Consider the following 16785-nt stretch of genomic DNA (forward strand, 5'->3'; position numbering starts at 1 on the left):
TGCTCAAGAAATTTACCGGTATCTGTAACACCGGCTAAAGATTTCCGATCGTACAGTGATATAGTAAATTACACTGATGGTACAGTGTCTAGGCTCCAAATATGACGTTGTCCCATTCGGGTTCGAGGGTCCGTGGAGTCCTAGCGCTATAAGCCTAATACCTAAAAGGTTAGTCGACATCACAGGAGACCGAAGAGCTGGCAGCTACTTCGGGCAAAGAATAGCTATTCGAACGCTGCCAATATCTTCGGAGCCTTGCCTAAAGGGACTCCTTTAGTAATATATTTTAGTACTTTTAAGGTTTTTAGTTTTAGATTCAAAGAATTTTATTTAGTATTAAATTAATATTTAATTCTTTCCTTATTTATTGCTCGAAACAATTAATTCTTTGTCTGATTTAAAACGGCGAAATAAGAGTATGACGAACGCAAAATCTGAAAAACAAAAACGTTATATATTTCTATAAAATCAAGATAGAAGTCACAGTGTCATCGGTTTGTCGAGAAAATGTTATAATTGTTCCAAAAGTAAGTTATCGCTCAATAAGTTTATATTCATGATTATTAAGGCATCTAAATTTAATAGTAGGTATTACTCACGGATATGAAAGTGGGTCGAGAAAGAGGTATGTAACGGCCGGCTTTGAATATGATAGGCCTCTTCATCCTCTCCATTGCGATAATCAGCGAGCGACGGAATTGTATATTCTGGTCGTACCATGGGCACAAATATAGAAATTCACGTAAATTTTGACTCTGTAAAAGCTTCGTTAGAATAGCATAATAGTATATTGCGTACATTAGCTCGTGTGGAGGAAGGATGGTATGCTGTTCCTTCAGTCTAAAAGGAGGATCCTCAACTAGTCTAACCACTGACTGTCCGGCCCGAAGGCCTCGGCTGCTGGAATAACTTAGCGCGTTGCAGGGTATGACGTCATCGTTGTGATTCGTAGGCACAGATTATTGGTGGCATCGAACATAGAAAAAGTTAGATATAATCCCGAATATATGGCCAACAAGAATGACCCAATGGCAGAGGTGACCCTCATGAACGAAGCGGCTCAGTAATATCCCTGATATTACTGAGCCGCTTTGACCGCACCCAATATTCAGTTGATTCATGAATCATGCATGACTGGCGATAATACAATTATCCCTACAATGATCAATGAAATATACAAATATGTTTGCGTATATTCGGGTGTTTACTTTTTGGGAGTGTTATTGCGTTCTCTGTTTAGTAAACGCGAGAACACGTGAGATATGGAGTAAAATATTGGATTCTCAATATGTATTGTTAATAGTAAGACATACCATAGAAGTCAGTTCGTTGCCGCACCAACAATACAAGAACAACTGTGATAGAATTGTTAACATATAATTTAGCATCGAATAAAATTGTACGCTACTTGGTTCAGTCTGAAAAGCAAAATTGAAAATGTCCTTGTAACTACGAATAATAAATTTAGCCGCTTAACGCTCGTCCGTTATTCCGAATGTCCTGCGATTCCAAGCGGAACAATAATTGTTTCAAGGCGGCCTATTATATAAATTTAAAACAATATTATGAACGAAATTCCGAACTGTTTCTGCCTCATTAGGAGAGCTACACGAATTCAGACAAATAATAAGTAGCGTCAATGATACTGCATAAAAATTACGCTTTATTTTCGCACTTTTCCGGTTTATATTAAAAAGTTTATGTGGAAGTTGTTTCAGGTTAAGTTCATTCGTCTTACTGATGATTTAATGAAACTTACTATAACAATTCTTAATCCGATAATGCAGATAATTCCCACGCTTCCACTTAGCTGGAAGAAAATGTTAGCGTGGTACGTGTCTTCTACTAATTCGATAAATCTGAAACGGCAACTAAATTAAAAAATCTATTGGTCTAAACATAGTTTTATTATTTATTATAATTCATAAAAAAATTGTTTCGTGACAATTAACCGCTACGTAATGAAATTCTTACTTAACTACACACTGATGGTGTCGAACACATTCATTAAACAGTTTATTGTTCTCTGTGAGTCTTTTTCTGCAATCCGATTCGTTTATTCTCGAGATTGGTATATCACGAATCTAAAAGAAGCATTATTTTTAATCCACTATTCAGTATTCAATTGTACTTTATTCAGCTAACTAATGAGTAATAACGTCATATTAAATACTATTAGGAAATTACTCTTAAGAATTAAGAAGTGAGTATTACGATAACCGTTAACCAAGACAATAGTATGATAGTCGATACACATTACCCGGCTTTGTGGCAATGTAGTGATAGTTGATAAATGAATATTGTTAATTGTACTATAATGATTAGTGAAATCTGAATACTTATAGAAATGATATTATTAATGCAGGCCGATCCCGGCCTCACTACAATTTTTTTTACTTTGAATTTGACTTGATCTTAAAAACATTAACTGTTTTTTTAATGGAATCTCGCTGTTTGCCTTAAGGGCGTTTACACCTCAGCTCGGGCTGTTTTGGCGAGCGTAGCTCGGCCAGAATGGCATTTTATCCCGCGGCTAGCGCAAGGGCGTCTCCTGTGAGACTCGAACCTCGGCTTGGACCGTCGTGGGGTGGTCAATCGCCTGAAGGGCAGGACGGAAGCTCACTGGAGTGAGCGAAGTGCGAAGTAAAGGTCCTCGCCTTCCCCGGTAAAGGCCGTTTTTTACCCTAATCTGTGATTGGCTATTTTTATTATTATTGGCCGCGCGGGCGACTTTTAATTTATCGTTTGCTACGGTAATTGGATCGTCCGGATCCGTTAGTGTGTGTCGAGGCCTCCTACGGGCCTTTTTTGTCAGAAAGGTTTAACTGTTCGTTTAATTTAACGTAGTTAAGCCAACCAAAAAACACATTAAATAGGGATTTAACAATTTGATTTAAGACGAACAACGCAATCTCTCAACGTAAGTGTGAACTATCAAATAAGCGCCACCTATATTACAATGTTGAACTATTTTGCCTACTTTTAATCATAATTCTACTAATTTATCAATCAATGGTTATCAGGATACCTTTTGTATTTTATCAATAATAATCTCAAGCTCCGCACATCCAAACATGATCATTGAAAGGGTACTGCTATCTACTGCACAAAACAACAACGCACTAATGTAAATACTTATTACTTGGTACAAGTATCCGATTTCATAATGAGGAGATTTTTCTGTATTTATCGGCATCCTGTGGGAAAGAAGATAAAATTTTCTAATAATATAATTGTATTTATAATTGAATTTACAATATTATTTTGTTGCATATTAAAAGAAAACTTATAAAGTTATTTATGAAAACATTAAGTATTTTAATTACAATAACTACTTGTGGTACTTACCAAATTTTAAAAGGGAAGAATCTCGTTTCAGCTGTATCAAATAAAGGCATTAGAGCCCACAGCGTGCATGTTGTGATGGCACTCGTCAAGAATACTGCACTAAGATTGCGTATTTTTCTAGCTTGTGCGGCCAATATTCTTTAGAAATGTTTAAAGAGAGTTAAAAAAAACTCAATGTAAAACACAAAAATGACGACACTTTATTATTTAATTTAAAAAATGGTTAAGTTAAGTAAGTTATTTCGGCATCAATCGGAAGTGAGATTAAAATTGTAAAAAGTTAATAAAAACACCGGAAGGTCCCTGTGGCGGAGTAAAAAAATAACTTACTTTTCATGTCCTATAGTCTGCGGTGCAAATATTCCCACTTCCATGAATTTGATAAGCTTTTTTAAATTATTTTTATTCATCATAAAAACCGTTGTTTTATAACAAACCGACGCCTGGGTGAAGAGTAAGTACGAAGCTTCAGAAACTTTATCTATATTACCCCACACGACAGCTATATATATAAATTCCAAGAAAATAAAAGAAAACTGAGTAAACATAACAAGGAACTTGTAAATGTTGCGCAGAAGTTTATATTCTTCGGGTGGTAGCCAGATCCCCAGATAATGTAAAATAAATCGTGGCCGACCTAAGAACATATCAGTGTTAGTTATCATTTTCTAAAATCATAATTCACAAGGCTTACATAGCTTTTATATAGTCAGACTTCAAAAGTTGTTGGCAAACTTTGAATCGGCAAGTTAATAGGTGCATAAACAGTATGTATTTAAAATTACAGAAGATAGTTTTATAAAATTTTCGATAATTTCAGGGTTATCTTAATATATATAAATCTCCTTAACCGATTTTAAATTAAATTGGCACACCGTGAGCAATCTGGTCCAACTTAAGAGATAGGATAGCTTAGATCTTTAATTATAGTCGCAATTTTATTTTAATGCAAATTATTTGTCTATAATTAATTGACAGTCACAATTATTTGTTAACTCCAAAAGATTCTAACAGATGTCGATACTTTTCGACTGGATTGAGTAAGTAATCATTAGATGGCACTGCTATGGTAAACCGACAAACGTGTCATAAAGCTACAATTCAATATCATGATTACCACGTGTTATTGAGGCTAAAGTATAAATTTAATTTATTTTGTAGTAAACGAAATACCGTGAAATTCAATTATTTCTACTTTTTTAATTTTTGGTATTAGCATAGGCAACCACGTGTTACTTAGACCGAAGTGTAAATCAAATTCAAATTATAGTGACGATAATACAGTGAAATTATTCTTTCGTGTCACGGTATTAAGGCTAACTAAAACCACATTAAGGAGAAACGAAGTTCGCGGGGGCATTTATAAAATTTCTAGTATTTTATAAAATTTCTGAACTGCTGCTATAAGTTTTTGAAGGCCGATGGCTGGCCATGCGTCATACTCGCGAACGGGTGCTGCTTGTGATGACTGGTCGTACTTTAATTCGTGTATGCGGTGATATTAGTTATGTCGACTACGTATTTGCGTGTTGTTCCCACGAGAATGTAAGTTCGTGCTCCTATTTTACCATGCCTCCTGCTGATACAGGACAAATCTTGGCGGTGTGCGTCAGGCACAGAAGGCTGATCACCTACCTATACCTGAATATTCGATTAACAAATGATCATGAAACAGATACATAAATCTGAGGCCCAGACCTAAAAAAGGTAGTAGCGCCATTGATTTTTTTTTATCCAATGAACCATCTTATTGATTGACAGTGTTAATTGTTTTCTTGTGAAAACGAAAATTAAAAACATGCTGTATGAAGCAATTAGCACATTTCAAAACTCCTACCTAATGGGTTTTGTTTACAAACTCATAGACTGCCAATTTTAGGTATAACTTTAATGATTATCTGTAATTTCCGACTCCACACTACAATATTCATAATTCTTCAATTACATGGTTTGATTTAGAACTGCGATGTAAGAGTACGACATGCGAAGTATCTGAAATCAAATTTGGAATTAGAGCAGTGTTGCGAGTGGGTTCAGTGTGCGACTCTCATCCCTGAAGTCGTAGGTTCAATCCCCGGCTTTGAACTAATGGACTTTCTTTCTATGTCCGAATTTAACATTCGCTCGAACTGTGAAGGAAAACATCGTGAGGAACCAGATATGGTATCGTATGAAATACGAGAATTTAAATAAAAACTTGTATAATGATTCAATACATGTTAGTAATTTTGTTTTATATAAAAAAAAATCTTACACCAACAAATGTTTGTCGCGACAAACTGATATAGTGTCCGGCTCGAAGGACCAACGGCCGTTCTATTCGAGCCATCATGAAGCATAGAGCACGCTGAAACTTCACATCCTGCTCATACCATAGGCTCATATATAGAACTTTGTGTAGCTTTTCATTCTACAAAGTAACATAAAGGTTAAGGATGAAAATGTAAAATATATGAAGTATTTCGTGTATTGCGCGTTTCGTCAATTTCATTATGAACTATATTATTTTATTCGTATTAAATGAAGACCGATTCGAATCGTAGACCAGACCAGTCACTTTCGTTCGGCTCCGTAACTCAGCATTGCAGCGCATTTACCATGGAGAGTGTCCAGATGTTGTTTGGACTAATACCTGCAGCTGAGTTTCATCATCGGACGTCAAGGCAAAATACAAAATACCGTCCTTTTCACCTCGACGACCAACGTTCTACAGCTGAGCGTTTCTTAAGGCAGTTTTTGCCGCGCACCACCAATATGTGGAACCAGCTGCCCACTGAAGTATTTTCGAACTAATTCGACTTAGGGTCCTTCAAGAAAACAGCGTACCAATTCTTAAAAAAGCCGGCAACACACTTGCGAGCCTTCTGGCAATGTGCGGCGGTATCACCTAACAACAGGTGAGCTTCCTGCCTGTTTGCCTCCTATTACATTAAAAAAACTAGCTGCCCCCTGCTGTTTTTTTTGCCAAGCCTACCTTTTAAGTAGTTACATACCAACATATGGAAAATTCTGTTATGCTACGCCATAGAACCTGTTCGTTTTTTCCGGAATCAAACCTAAGCACTAAATAAAACTAAATTTTCCAATTCTTTTCAACAACCCTTCCTCAGTGTTCAGTCTTGCCCTTGGCAACATATTTTGCGATTCACGTTTATTTAAAAAGAATATTGATATTTTTATTTACTGATGAACCAAGCACCAAACCGTAACGATTTACGTTTTTAATCTACACTTCGTTCTTCCATGTCCATCACTTACCGTAGCAGTCAGTTCATGTCCACACCAACAGCAAAGATATATCTGACTAACCATAACAATGACATATATTATGGTTGAAATAAATTGAAAGCTTTCATTCTTCAGCTGGAAATTTATAGACAATTAAAATTCTATATAATTAACCGAATAGCCAATATAAGACAAAATATTCAAGTAATACAAATGGAGGGACTTACTACCAAAATGCGAAACGCACTCATCACTATAATACCAACAGTTCCTATCAATTGAAAGAACATATAAATGTGAAACGTGTTCTCTACTAACTCTTTGAACCTAAAAAATATAACAAACCTTAAATAAAACGTAATCATAACAATCAAATATATAGTATTTACAATTTTCTTACCATACATAGAAATAATAAAAATTAATACATAGAACATTCAAATAAATTAAAAAAAGTTTGGTCCCTGGGGCAGTGTACCTTTAAAGATGGCAGCATTTCCTCGCTGTATTGCGATACTTATTCATTGAGCGAGGAAAGCGCCGACTCTGGGGTCGCCAGCACTATCTAACGGGCGCCAACTTAATCTTTAATTAGCGCTTCTGTACTCGAACATAACCTCGACTCTTAAGTCTCTATTCTGTTTTTATTTTAATTAATCTGTTTCGCCACGAATCAAATTACGATCTGTTTTCAAGGGAAATTTCGCCACTGCATGCTCCAGAGATTTTTTTAGATACTCAATGTTGCCGTGTCATTTAGAGCAGGCCATATCCTCTAAATCTGACCATAATTTGAAGTTTAAGGGGTTGAGGTCTGGGCTAGATGAGGGGCAATCTTCAGCTCTTATAAAATCCGGAACGATGGTTTCAAGCCAGGCTTGGGTAGTTCGTGCCTTGTGACCAGATACAGAATCCTGCTGGAAAGTCCACGGTATATTTTTAAAAAGTGTAGTGCTGAGAAGTTTTACAACATGGTCCTAGACTGTATCTACAAGATACACTTTAGCTGAAGTTTTCACTCCTTTTTCACAAAAATGTAGTTTTGTGCCTCCTTGATAAGACACGTCCCACCAAACCATCACTGATGCAGGATGATGACCACGTTGTACCTCTCTGACCACTTGAGCAGCTTCTTTAGACCTGTGAGCCTATATTTTATCATTTTGCTTATTGTAGTCTTCTTCAAACGTTAAATTTTTTTCATCAGTCCAAAGGATATATACACCTGCGTAACTCGACAGAATGCGTTTTGATTGATCTGCTCTCTTTAATTGTAAAGTTTGATTTAGGGTATGTCCTGTATATCGACGATAAGCACCGAGCTTAGCTCTTGTTATATGTTATGTATTATTGTCTTGGTATAATACGCGACAAAGTCCTAGCGGGAATCTTCATTTCTCGCTATAAGATTTTTTTGCTTCCTAATGGGGTTACGGCGAATTCTGGCTATAACAGTATTAACAGCCTTTGTAGTTCTAACAGCACGCGGCCGATCTTTTCTGGACATCGACAGTGTTGTTGTATGTGTTGATAGTACTAAATACGAACACACTACTAATGCCAAGCTTTTGAAGTGTCTTTGGAATATGTCCGACGGCTCCATACCCGCTTTTTGCAAAGTAATCACTGCAATCCTATTTTCTTTAACACTCCATTCTATATAGTAATTTGATAATGAACACGAAAGAATATAAGCAAAATCTAAAGAAGTTTTTAAAATATATATGTGTTTCAAATTCAAAACATGTAATTAAATTTATGAAGAAAAAAACAGTACAGTATTTATGGCCAGACAAGTTCGATTTATACTACGAGCTCGTTTAACGTTACCTATAATGTGATGTTAAGTACGTTAAGTAAGCTTCATTTAAATTTGTCGAAACCAAAAATCGAAAACTTCGCACAGGGTTAGGCCATATGGAAAGTAAATTTAGTTACAGAAATGTATAGCGCTACGTGAACGTGAATCAGGGCAGACAATGTTTCACTAAACAGTGACAAATTTCATGACATAAAAAGTATATATTATGGAGATATTCTCGAATATTATATCCCTCGGATTTTTTTTGTCATCGCTTTTAAATATTTCATCATTTGTACGTACAGATGTTTAGCAAATTTCGCTTACATGGGTCCGTACGTACATAGCGTACCGTTCATGAGTTTTAATACCATAAAGAAGATTATTCTAAAGGTAGACTATCAAATTCTATAATAAAAATATGATAAATTTAGTAATTTACTCTTCACTTACGTTATAACTGCTTGATAGTGTTTCACGCATTCTATTAGAATTTTGTTTCCATTAAGGTAATGTTTCGTTAAAAATCCATCATTTTTTAGAACTGCGATGTTGCGGGACTTAATCTACAAATTGTAGCGAAATTAAAATAAAATACAATCTTCTTAAAACTTAATTAAAGCTGGCGACACTCGAAATGAAAAGAAATAGTAGCAACGAGTGAGATCTCGTAATTATATTTAAGATAATATTCCTTCAATACTAAGATACAATTATCTATCCACCAAAATTAATGGATCGATCCATGGATCTCAGAGCCATATACGTATGCAGACATGTTACCAACCAAGTAAATGCTAACTCACACTTAAAATCTTTTCCATAATAATCTCCATTTGCGCACACGCAAATATTACCATTGAAAATGCAACACTGTCAACTCCGTAGTATATCATCGCACTGGTGCAAATTGTTAATTCTTGAAACAAGAACCCAATTTCATATTGTGGACTAGAATCAGACTTCACCGGCATCCTGAGATGAAAAATGATGAAAGGTATTTTTTCAGGAATTTATTTTTAATTACGAGTAAAACTATTGCGAATAATAATTTTGCATGTGAAGTCTTCAGCGAGATTTGTCACTTTGTTAGATATAAAAATAAAATCTTTAAACAATTTAATTATTGCATTACTTAATAAAACAAAACTCAAATTCCTAATAACAACCTTCATTTAGACCTGAATGTAGAGGAATTTGCCACAATTATCAAAAAGATGACTCGAGCCCACGAGCAAAGGTTTCACTATCAGGTGAATGTGAACGCTATTCTTGACTTCTTGACACCGCGAGCGTAGTGAGATTGAAAAGGACACAACCATTTGAACGTGTTAGTTCACTTAAGTGCTATTTTCAATAAAGCGTCTTCCCCTTAATAGAGACTTTATTATGTTAAATATCCTTATTAGTAAATTAGGTCCGACTTAAACTACTTATTACTGTTAAGTTTTTCTAGATCGTAATGTTCCATGATGTCTCAGTACTAAAAATACACATTAAAAAAAGCCTACCCAAAAACGTACGACCATGAAACCTTACCACATGACAAAAGGAAATTTTCTTGACCCGTTATCAAATAATGGGAGTGCCGCCACACCCCACGCCAAACAAGTCATCTGTGCCGCTCCAATAAAACACAGCAGCAGTCGCTTTATATTATTTGCTCGTATTTGAAGTATTCTATAAGACATATTAAAAATAACTAATTATAATCTAGCCACCTACAATAAATATTCTGTTTGAAAAAATATTACTATACTTTCTACTGTTAGGCGTGTTTATTGTTTCTTGAAAATTTCAACACTTAGATTTCAAAGTACATATTTTCTCCTCCATTTATTTACATTACAAAAAATACATTTAAATAATCAATTTAATTAAATATTAAAATTTACCGTTCGTGTACGACGCACGTAGGCCGAAACACTTCGTTGTTCATTTGTTGACATAATTCTCTTACGCCTTCATAATTTATATGAAAAACTCCAATTTTACAGCATAAACTAGCTTGAGTGAACAGTACGTAAACAGCATCAGCTACTGCCTCCCAATCACCCCACGTCTGGACCACAAAAATCATTTGAAATAATAAGAACGTGTATTGCAAAGAAAGCATAAATATTTTATATAACTTTCGATAAATCGTGTCGCTTTCATCTGGAACCCAAACGCCTAGATATTTCATAACGTGCTGGGCTCTGTTTATAAATAAATTTGTAAGTTTTGCCATTCTGGGTAGGTTAAAATACGTTTCAGACTCCGATTTTTAGTTTCAATATACGTGTGTGTAAGTTCTAAGTTACAAAACCAATAGGGGAAATTAAGTAGATAATATTGTTAAATTATATTTTCATAACTATGCTCAATTAGGTTAATAAGGCAATTTAAGTTGTGGCCGATTACACGTTTTCAATACCACATATTGTATATTTATAACAAAGTATCTGCTAATCACACAACAACAAAACAATCGGAATACATTTAATAACATAACAAATTATCTAGTTAAATACTTTAATACCTATATTATTCATTCCTTGAAAAAAGGGTCGATCTGAAAGAAGGTGCTACGGCAAATACTATCCATAGGCCCATGGACATATAGGCTAGTGATGAGTAAGATGCCCTGGGCCCCACCGCTCACCCTAGAGATGGTGGTCCTACATACGGTAGTCTCTACGTTGTTCCCGGCTAATAGTTCGCTACCAATATCTCGCGGTGTAGAGGAAATCCAAGGAGTGACGCCCGAGAAATTTGCAGCGGTCGTACTAAAGTTTCAGACCAAAAATACAGTTCCGGAGCAGATGGTGTTTACGGGAAGGTCTGCGTACATACTCTTAACAATGGGCTGGAAGAGCGCTTTCCGAAGATCCCGATTTCTGCTATTATCTGCTAAACCATATTTTACAGCACCTCATCGTCCCAGGTAGCTGGAAGACGAAAAAAACTTCTTATTAAAGAAAGAGGCCAAACCACTTTAGTATTACAGACCATACTTTGAACCCAACCAACAAACAAACCAAATATAAACTTCAATATCACTAAAATACCAAAATGCTGTAATACTTCGAAATTGAAGGAACAGCGTTTTAATACTTCTTGAATATATTTTTAATGAATATTTAAAAGTACCTCTTAAACCAAGTATACAAGAAAAACTTTAGGTGTTTTAATCGATATTTAGATGTATTTAATGCTTGTTATAGGGGAAGTTCTGTAGGAGATGGCATTACTGTTTTTAAGTCGGATGATGTGTCAAGCTTACGTCAGTGTTGTCAAAATGATAAAAATTACAGAGTGCAGGGACGATTATAAATAAACATTTTATCCGTTCCTAATAAATAATGGTGCCTTAATTGCAATATACGTAAAGCTAAAGATATGGAGAAAGATATAATAGAGTTTACTCTACCGCCAGCTCCACGAGGATTGTGTTTTGACCGAAATGATTTCGTCAAGGTACTTTTTATCCTAATCAGTATTATCGGTTTCGGCGTTAATTCTTTGAATGTATTGTATTTTGTATTTTTATATTACAGACTAACTTTTCAGTGGATAAATTCTTGGCTGAACATCAAGATGTGGCCTCCTTAGAAACTATGCGTGACGATTTGGGCGTGTACCTTAAAGTGTTACGATTGGCGATGATAGAGCTTATAAACAAGGACTATGTCAACTTCGTTAATCTATGTGCTACATTAATTGGTTTTGATAAAACAATCGTTAAAATTCAAGCCCCATTAGGTCAATTACATGAGGAAGTTGAAGTAAGTAGTACTATCTATCCTTGTTCTTTCATGAAATATTCATGTATCCTTTAATGATCATTTTCTTCAAGGACGTAAAAAAATGTATAGAAGATGCTATGCATGAATTGTCACTGTGGTTAAACAAAAGACATGCTCTTATAAAAAAGAAACAACTTCTAAAGTTTTACAGTCAAACAATTAATTGCCTGAATTCTCTAGATAACATACTACAAGATATTACAGACAAGACACGTCAGGAACAGATAATCTTAGCTGATAGAGCAGCTATGGAGTATAATCAGTTAAAATTTTCGATAGGAAAATGTGACAGTGTAACAAAACCACAACATAAAAAACAATACAATGAAGTTGGAGGCAGGTTAGTTCAGATATTAAATGATCTGATCTTTCAATTTTGGAACGATAGAAATGAAGACAACTTACTGAAAACACTGATGATTTTAACATCATTAGATAGGATTACTGAAACAGAAATGTTAATAAGAAAGAAGGCAGTAGCCCCATTATTACAAGAAATCATTAGTGAGCCCTCTTTACAAAGAAGTAAAGAGGGCCTTAATGGGATATTTGAAAGAATATTCTCTTTACTAGACACAAAACTAATGTTGCTATTAAAAGTAACTCAACATTCCAAGTTAACTTTTCAAATGCAGAAATTCAGGTTTTTAGTAAACTGTTTTTGGTGTGAAATTGAACACCGTTTAGAAGTCAATCTGGCATCTATATTTGCACCTGGGAATCCTCAGCTATTTTATAGGCGTTACATGGAAAGTATGCAATTTATAAAAAAGCTTGAAACATATTGTCATTGCAATGAAACTGTTAAATTACTACACTCTACAGCAGAGTATAAAAGTTTTCAACGAAGGTGGAATCTCCCTGTTTACTTTCAAATACGTTTTCAAGAAATTGCAGGTATAGGCTCTAATATTGAAAATGTTAATTTTCTGTAACAATAACTGGAAATGTTCATGAAATAGTATATCTGTAATTTTAGGTAGTTTTGAAGCAAGTTTGAATTTAAATCCAGTGCAACAAAACAAAGGTGAATTTGTGCTAGAAGAAACATCCAAATGTTGGAAGGCATTACAAAACTGTTGGTCAGAGGGCATCTTTATTGAAGCTTTATCCCACAAGTTTTGGAAGTTATCTCTACAACTTTTATCAAGATATTGTTCTTGGATAAAATCATACTGTACACAAGTAAGATCAGTCAAAAATATATTCAATATTGCTACAAACTTATTGAGTTTTAGCATTTAGAGGACTTAATTTCAGTCAATTATTTTATATTTAAACATGTATTAAAAAGGAATAATTTCTTTTAGAGACCAAGGGATGCTGATGTGACTGTGACTGTTAATAGAAGCCTTATAACAGATTGTTTAAATATATATGTTGATACTCTCACTTTACTACAGAAGTTGCCAAGCTTTATACAGAATGTAGAGAGCAAAGTATCTAACCAAAAGGTGAAAATGTTAATAAAGCAAAGCATTTTGACCTCTGAAATGCTTATCCATGAGAATAAAGCAATAATTAAAGAATGTATGGTTAAAGAATTATTTGATTATTTAAATATGCAGTTGAAACAAGTAAGTGATATACCTCGGCTATACCGTAAAACTAATAGAAGTGTACCTACAAAGCCTTGCAGTTATATTGACATAATTATAAAGACAGTTAAGGACTTTAGAGAAGACTCTGAAAGGAGACTGGATAATGCATTTTTGGTTGAAATTTTTGAATCACTATTTAAGACAATGACAGAATCGTAAGTACTCTGTATTACTGAAATTTATAACTTTTATTTGAATTTTATATTAAAACAATATACTTCATTCCAGATATTTTAAATGTGTAGAAGATGTTCTTACATCTGTTCAAAAGACAGAAGAATCACTAAGAAGACTGAAACAAATCAGAGAATTATCATCACAACAAAACAGTGAAACTGCTGGAATAACAGATGGTGATAAAATTAGATTACAATTGAATGTTGATGTTGTGTGCTATAGTAAATTAGCACACTCCCTAAACATAAATTTAAATAATGTGCACAAGTTATCAGAATTAACTTCTATGACATTGGAAGCTGTAAAAAATATAGAAAATAAATGATTTTGGCATGTTATACCTTTGGATTTTATTGTAATGTATGAAATAAAAATAATCTTTAAATAACATAAACATGTATTTGATCAGATTAATAAATTTTATGATTGAAAAAATAGAAACCATCACTTATCACTTATTTTACAAGGCAAATTATTATACTATTTCTGTGGAACAAAGTACTTCAAGATTGAGTTTGGCTTTGTTTTATTCATGTTTCTAGCACTTGCTCTAGGCAGCTCGGAATTTGAGGGATTTTTCCACATAGACTTAAGTTCTTGTTGCATGTCTTCTGGCAGTGCATTAAATACTTCCTTATCAACATAACTGGGACATTCCTCACAATTACCACCTTCTGCTATATCTTTCATTGTATCGGATGTATCAGATAAATTATCTTTTGCAGGGCTTGCTCTGGGTGTTACAGAACGGTCCCTGGAGTTCAGTCTTAGTTCAGAAACTTTTTCAAGTTCTTTTGAATTCAACCTTAGTTCCCCTACTTTAAGTTTACTTGGTGAAGCAACATCTTCTTTCGATAGACATCTTCTTTTTGCTATCCAGTTTACCTTTTTAGGTTTTTTAGGAGATGGCTCTACTTCAGCATCTGAGAGATCTGTTGTGGTACTACTACTAGGTGAAACTGCTGAATAGTCCATGAAAGAAGCCGACGTTTCACAGTCATTCTGTATATTTAGAACAGACTGAACAGATAAATCATTCATAAGATAATTAACAATAGAACTTCGTCCAGTCATTCGTTCTTGAAACTTTGTAAATGCCAAGCCAACTAATGTCAAATGGAATGGTTTCGATAAGTCCATAAGTTTAGTAAATAATCTCATAATTATAGTCAACAGTTTCTGTTGCCCTGCTTCTGTCACAGTTACTATTCCACTGTTAATGGTAAAAATGGATGGTGAAATTTGACACTGCCGTGATTCTCTATGACTGCTCAGCCTTTTTACATCTTTTTTCCTTAAAGTTACTCTCAATGAAACTGGAATGCGACCATCTTCCCGAACCAATATTAACAGCCTTTGTAATAGTGCTGTAAACTTTTCTTCAACTTCACTTCTAACACTGACAGTTTTAAAGCTATCTTCTAAACCTATGCTTTGTGGCCTGCCTGTTTGTTTAACTGGAGTATTATCATCTCCAAAACTCAAGTTTTTTAATCTGACTGCCATGTCACTACTAAAATGTTTTTTTAAAACATCAAGTGACACTTGCTGTAAATCACTGACTGAGATTATGTTTTGAGAAATAAGTGTTTCAGTAGTCTTGGAACCAATACTTGGGATAGCACGGACACTTTGAAGTGTGGCCATAAAGTCAGAAGCATGCTCAGCGCACAGCACTGTCTGATCATTTGGCTTGTGTAAGGGACATATAAGCTTAGCAAGTAGTTTGTTGTGTGAAACACCTGCACTAGTAGTAAAACCTAATTCATCCAATATTTTTTGTCGTATTTCACTAGCTATTTGTGATGCTATTTTCAGTCTTGTGTAACAACCACAGGGACAATCCAATTGAGGTTCACTGTACAAGTGGCCGGTGCATGTAGTATTACTACAACTTGTACTTTTTATTTTTTCTTGAACCAAATTTGTGACGTCAATAAAGTATTCATCCATTCCTAATTTTTCTACAGGGCTTTTCCAGTTTTGTAAAAGTGAAAATATTTTGTTTGAAGCAGCTCTGTAATCGTGTAAGTCTTCGCCATTTACTAACTTTAAATTAGGACATGCTTTCAATGCTTCACTAACGAGCATACATTTTTTAATACCATATTGTCTGGCTTCATAATTACTGGTTACGACGATGTTCTTCTGTTGAATTCCAAGGGGTTGTGAAAGCAACTCTGGTTTCCTCAACATCTCTACTTGAGCATAAAAACAGTCTACATCAATGTGGATAATAATCTTATGGTGTTCATTTGAAATATTTGTATAGGTAGAGCTGCTCGAATCCATGTCCCTGCGGAAAATTTACAGATTTCCATCACAATTTACTTTGTTCTGACTATGTTGCGCTACAAATTTATTTGCAAAGTCAGAACCTTACCTGTTATCCATGTCTCTATTATAAAATGATTAGGTGTAAATATTGGTCCAAATATGTTCTTATTACGTTTATTTTTAACGCATTTCTTTCATGAAATTCTAAATATTGATATTTTTGATCGGACAATCACCAATTTCACGACACATCAACAGAGAAAATGTTGCTATTTAAAAAATAAGTCCACAGATATTTACAATATTATAATGAAGGTGATGTCATCTGTCAACCGATAAGTAACTATTAATAACAGACATTAAACAAGAAGAAAAATAACAGACATATTTTACCCATACGTCATACGTCCTTTCTTTTAAAACTAATTTTATTTAATCTTTTTGACCGGGTGAAACGTCTTATTTTATAGTCATTGTTGTAATATCTTTATCGTTTCTATAATAAATAATGCTTACATACTTAAAATCTAGGCGCACCGAAGAGTTAGTCTAGGGGGCATGCGGC

At 34.5% G+C, this 16785-nt stretch overlaps 4 protein-coding genes across 4 annotated transcripts; 1 reads left to right on the forward strand and 3 right to left on the reverse strand.

Moving 5' to 3' along the window:
* Positions 1-374: 374 nt before the first annotated feature.
* On the reverse strand, positions 375-4013 carry LOC123716135 (odorant receptor 43a-like). Its single transcript, XM_045671710.1, has 8 exons — positions 3679-4013; positions 3349-3486; positions 3029-3197; positions 1975-2084; positions 1760-1859; positions 1314-1418; positions 600-755; positions 375-434 (listed from the first exon to the last, which is right to left on the reverse strand). Exons 1-8 carry the CDS (start codon positions 4011-4013, stop codon positions 381-383), a joined length of 1167 nt encoding a protein of 388 aa, XP_045527666.1. The 3' UTR covers positions 375-380.
* A 1276-nt stretch (positions 4014-5289) lies between these two features.
* Positions 5290-10607, reverse strand: LOC123716502 (odorant receptor Or1-like). The gene is made up of 8 exons (XM_045672266.1): positions 10273-10607; positions 9917-10057; positions 9180-9352; positions 8831-8921; positions 6804-6903; positions 6607-6711; positions 5603-5758; positions 5290-5340 (listed from the first exon to the last, which is right to left on the reverse strand). The coding sequence occupies exons 1-8, from the start codon at positions 10605-10607 to the stop codon at positions 5290-5292; spliced, it is 1152 nt and encodes a 383-aa protein (XP_045528222.1).
* A 1029-nt stretch (positions 10608-11636) lies between these two features.
* On the forward strand, positions 11637-14281 carry LOC123715888 (conserved oligomeric Golgi complex subunit 2). The gene is made up of 6 exons (XM_045671235.1): positions 11637-11836; positions 11917-12144; positions 12216-13062; positions 13145-13350; positions 13476-13921; positions 13995-14281. Exons 1-6 carry the CDS (start codon positions 11759-11761, stop codon positions 14266-14268), a joined length of 2079 nt encoding a protein of 692 aa, XP_045527191.1. The 5' UTR covers positions 11637-11758; the 3' UTR covers positions 14269-14281.
* A 47-nt stretch (positions 14282-14328) lies between these two features.
* On the reverse strand, positions 14329-16477 carry LOC123715889 (DNA polymerase iota). Its single transcript, XM_045671236.1, has 2 exons — positions 16327-16477; positions 14329-16239 (listed from the first exon to the last, which is right to left on the reverse strand). Exons 1-2 carry the CDS (start codon positions 16335-16337, stop codon positions 14424-14426), a joined length of 1827 nt encoding a protein of 608 aa, XP_045527192.1. The 5' UTR covers positions 16338-16477; the 3' UTR covers positions 14329-14423.
* Between the last annotated feature and the right edge of the window lie 308 nt (positions 16478-16785).

This window comes from Pieris brassicae, chromosome 11, assembly GCF_905147105.1.
Source record: "Pieris brassicae chromosome 11, ilPieBrab1.1, whole genome shotgun sequence".
Taxonomy (NCBI): domain Eukaryota; kingdom Metazoa; phylum Arthropoda; class Insecta; order Lepidoptera; family Pieridae; genus Pieris; species Pieris brassicae.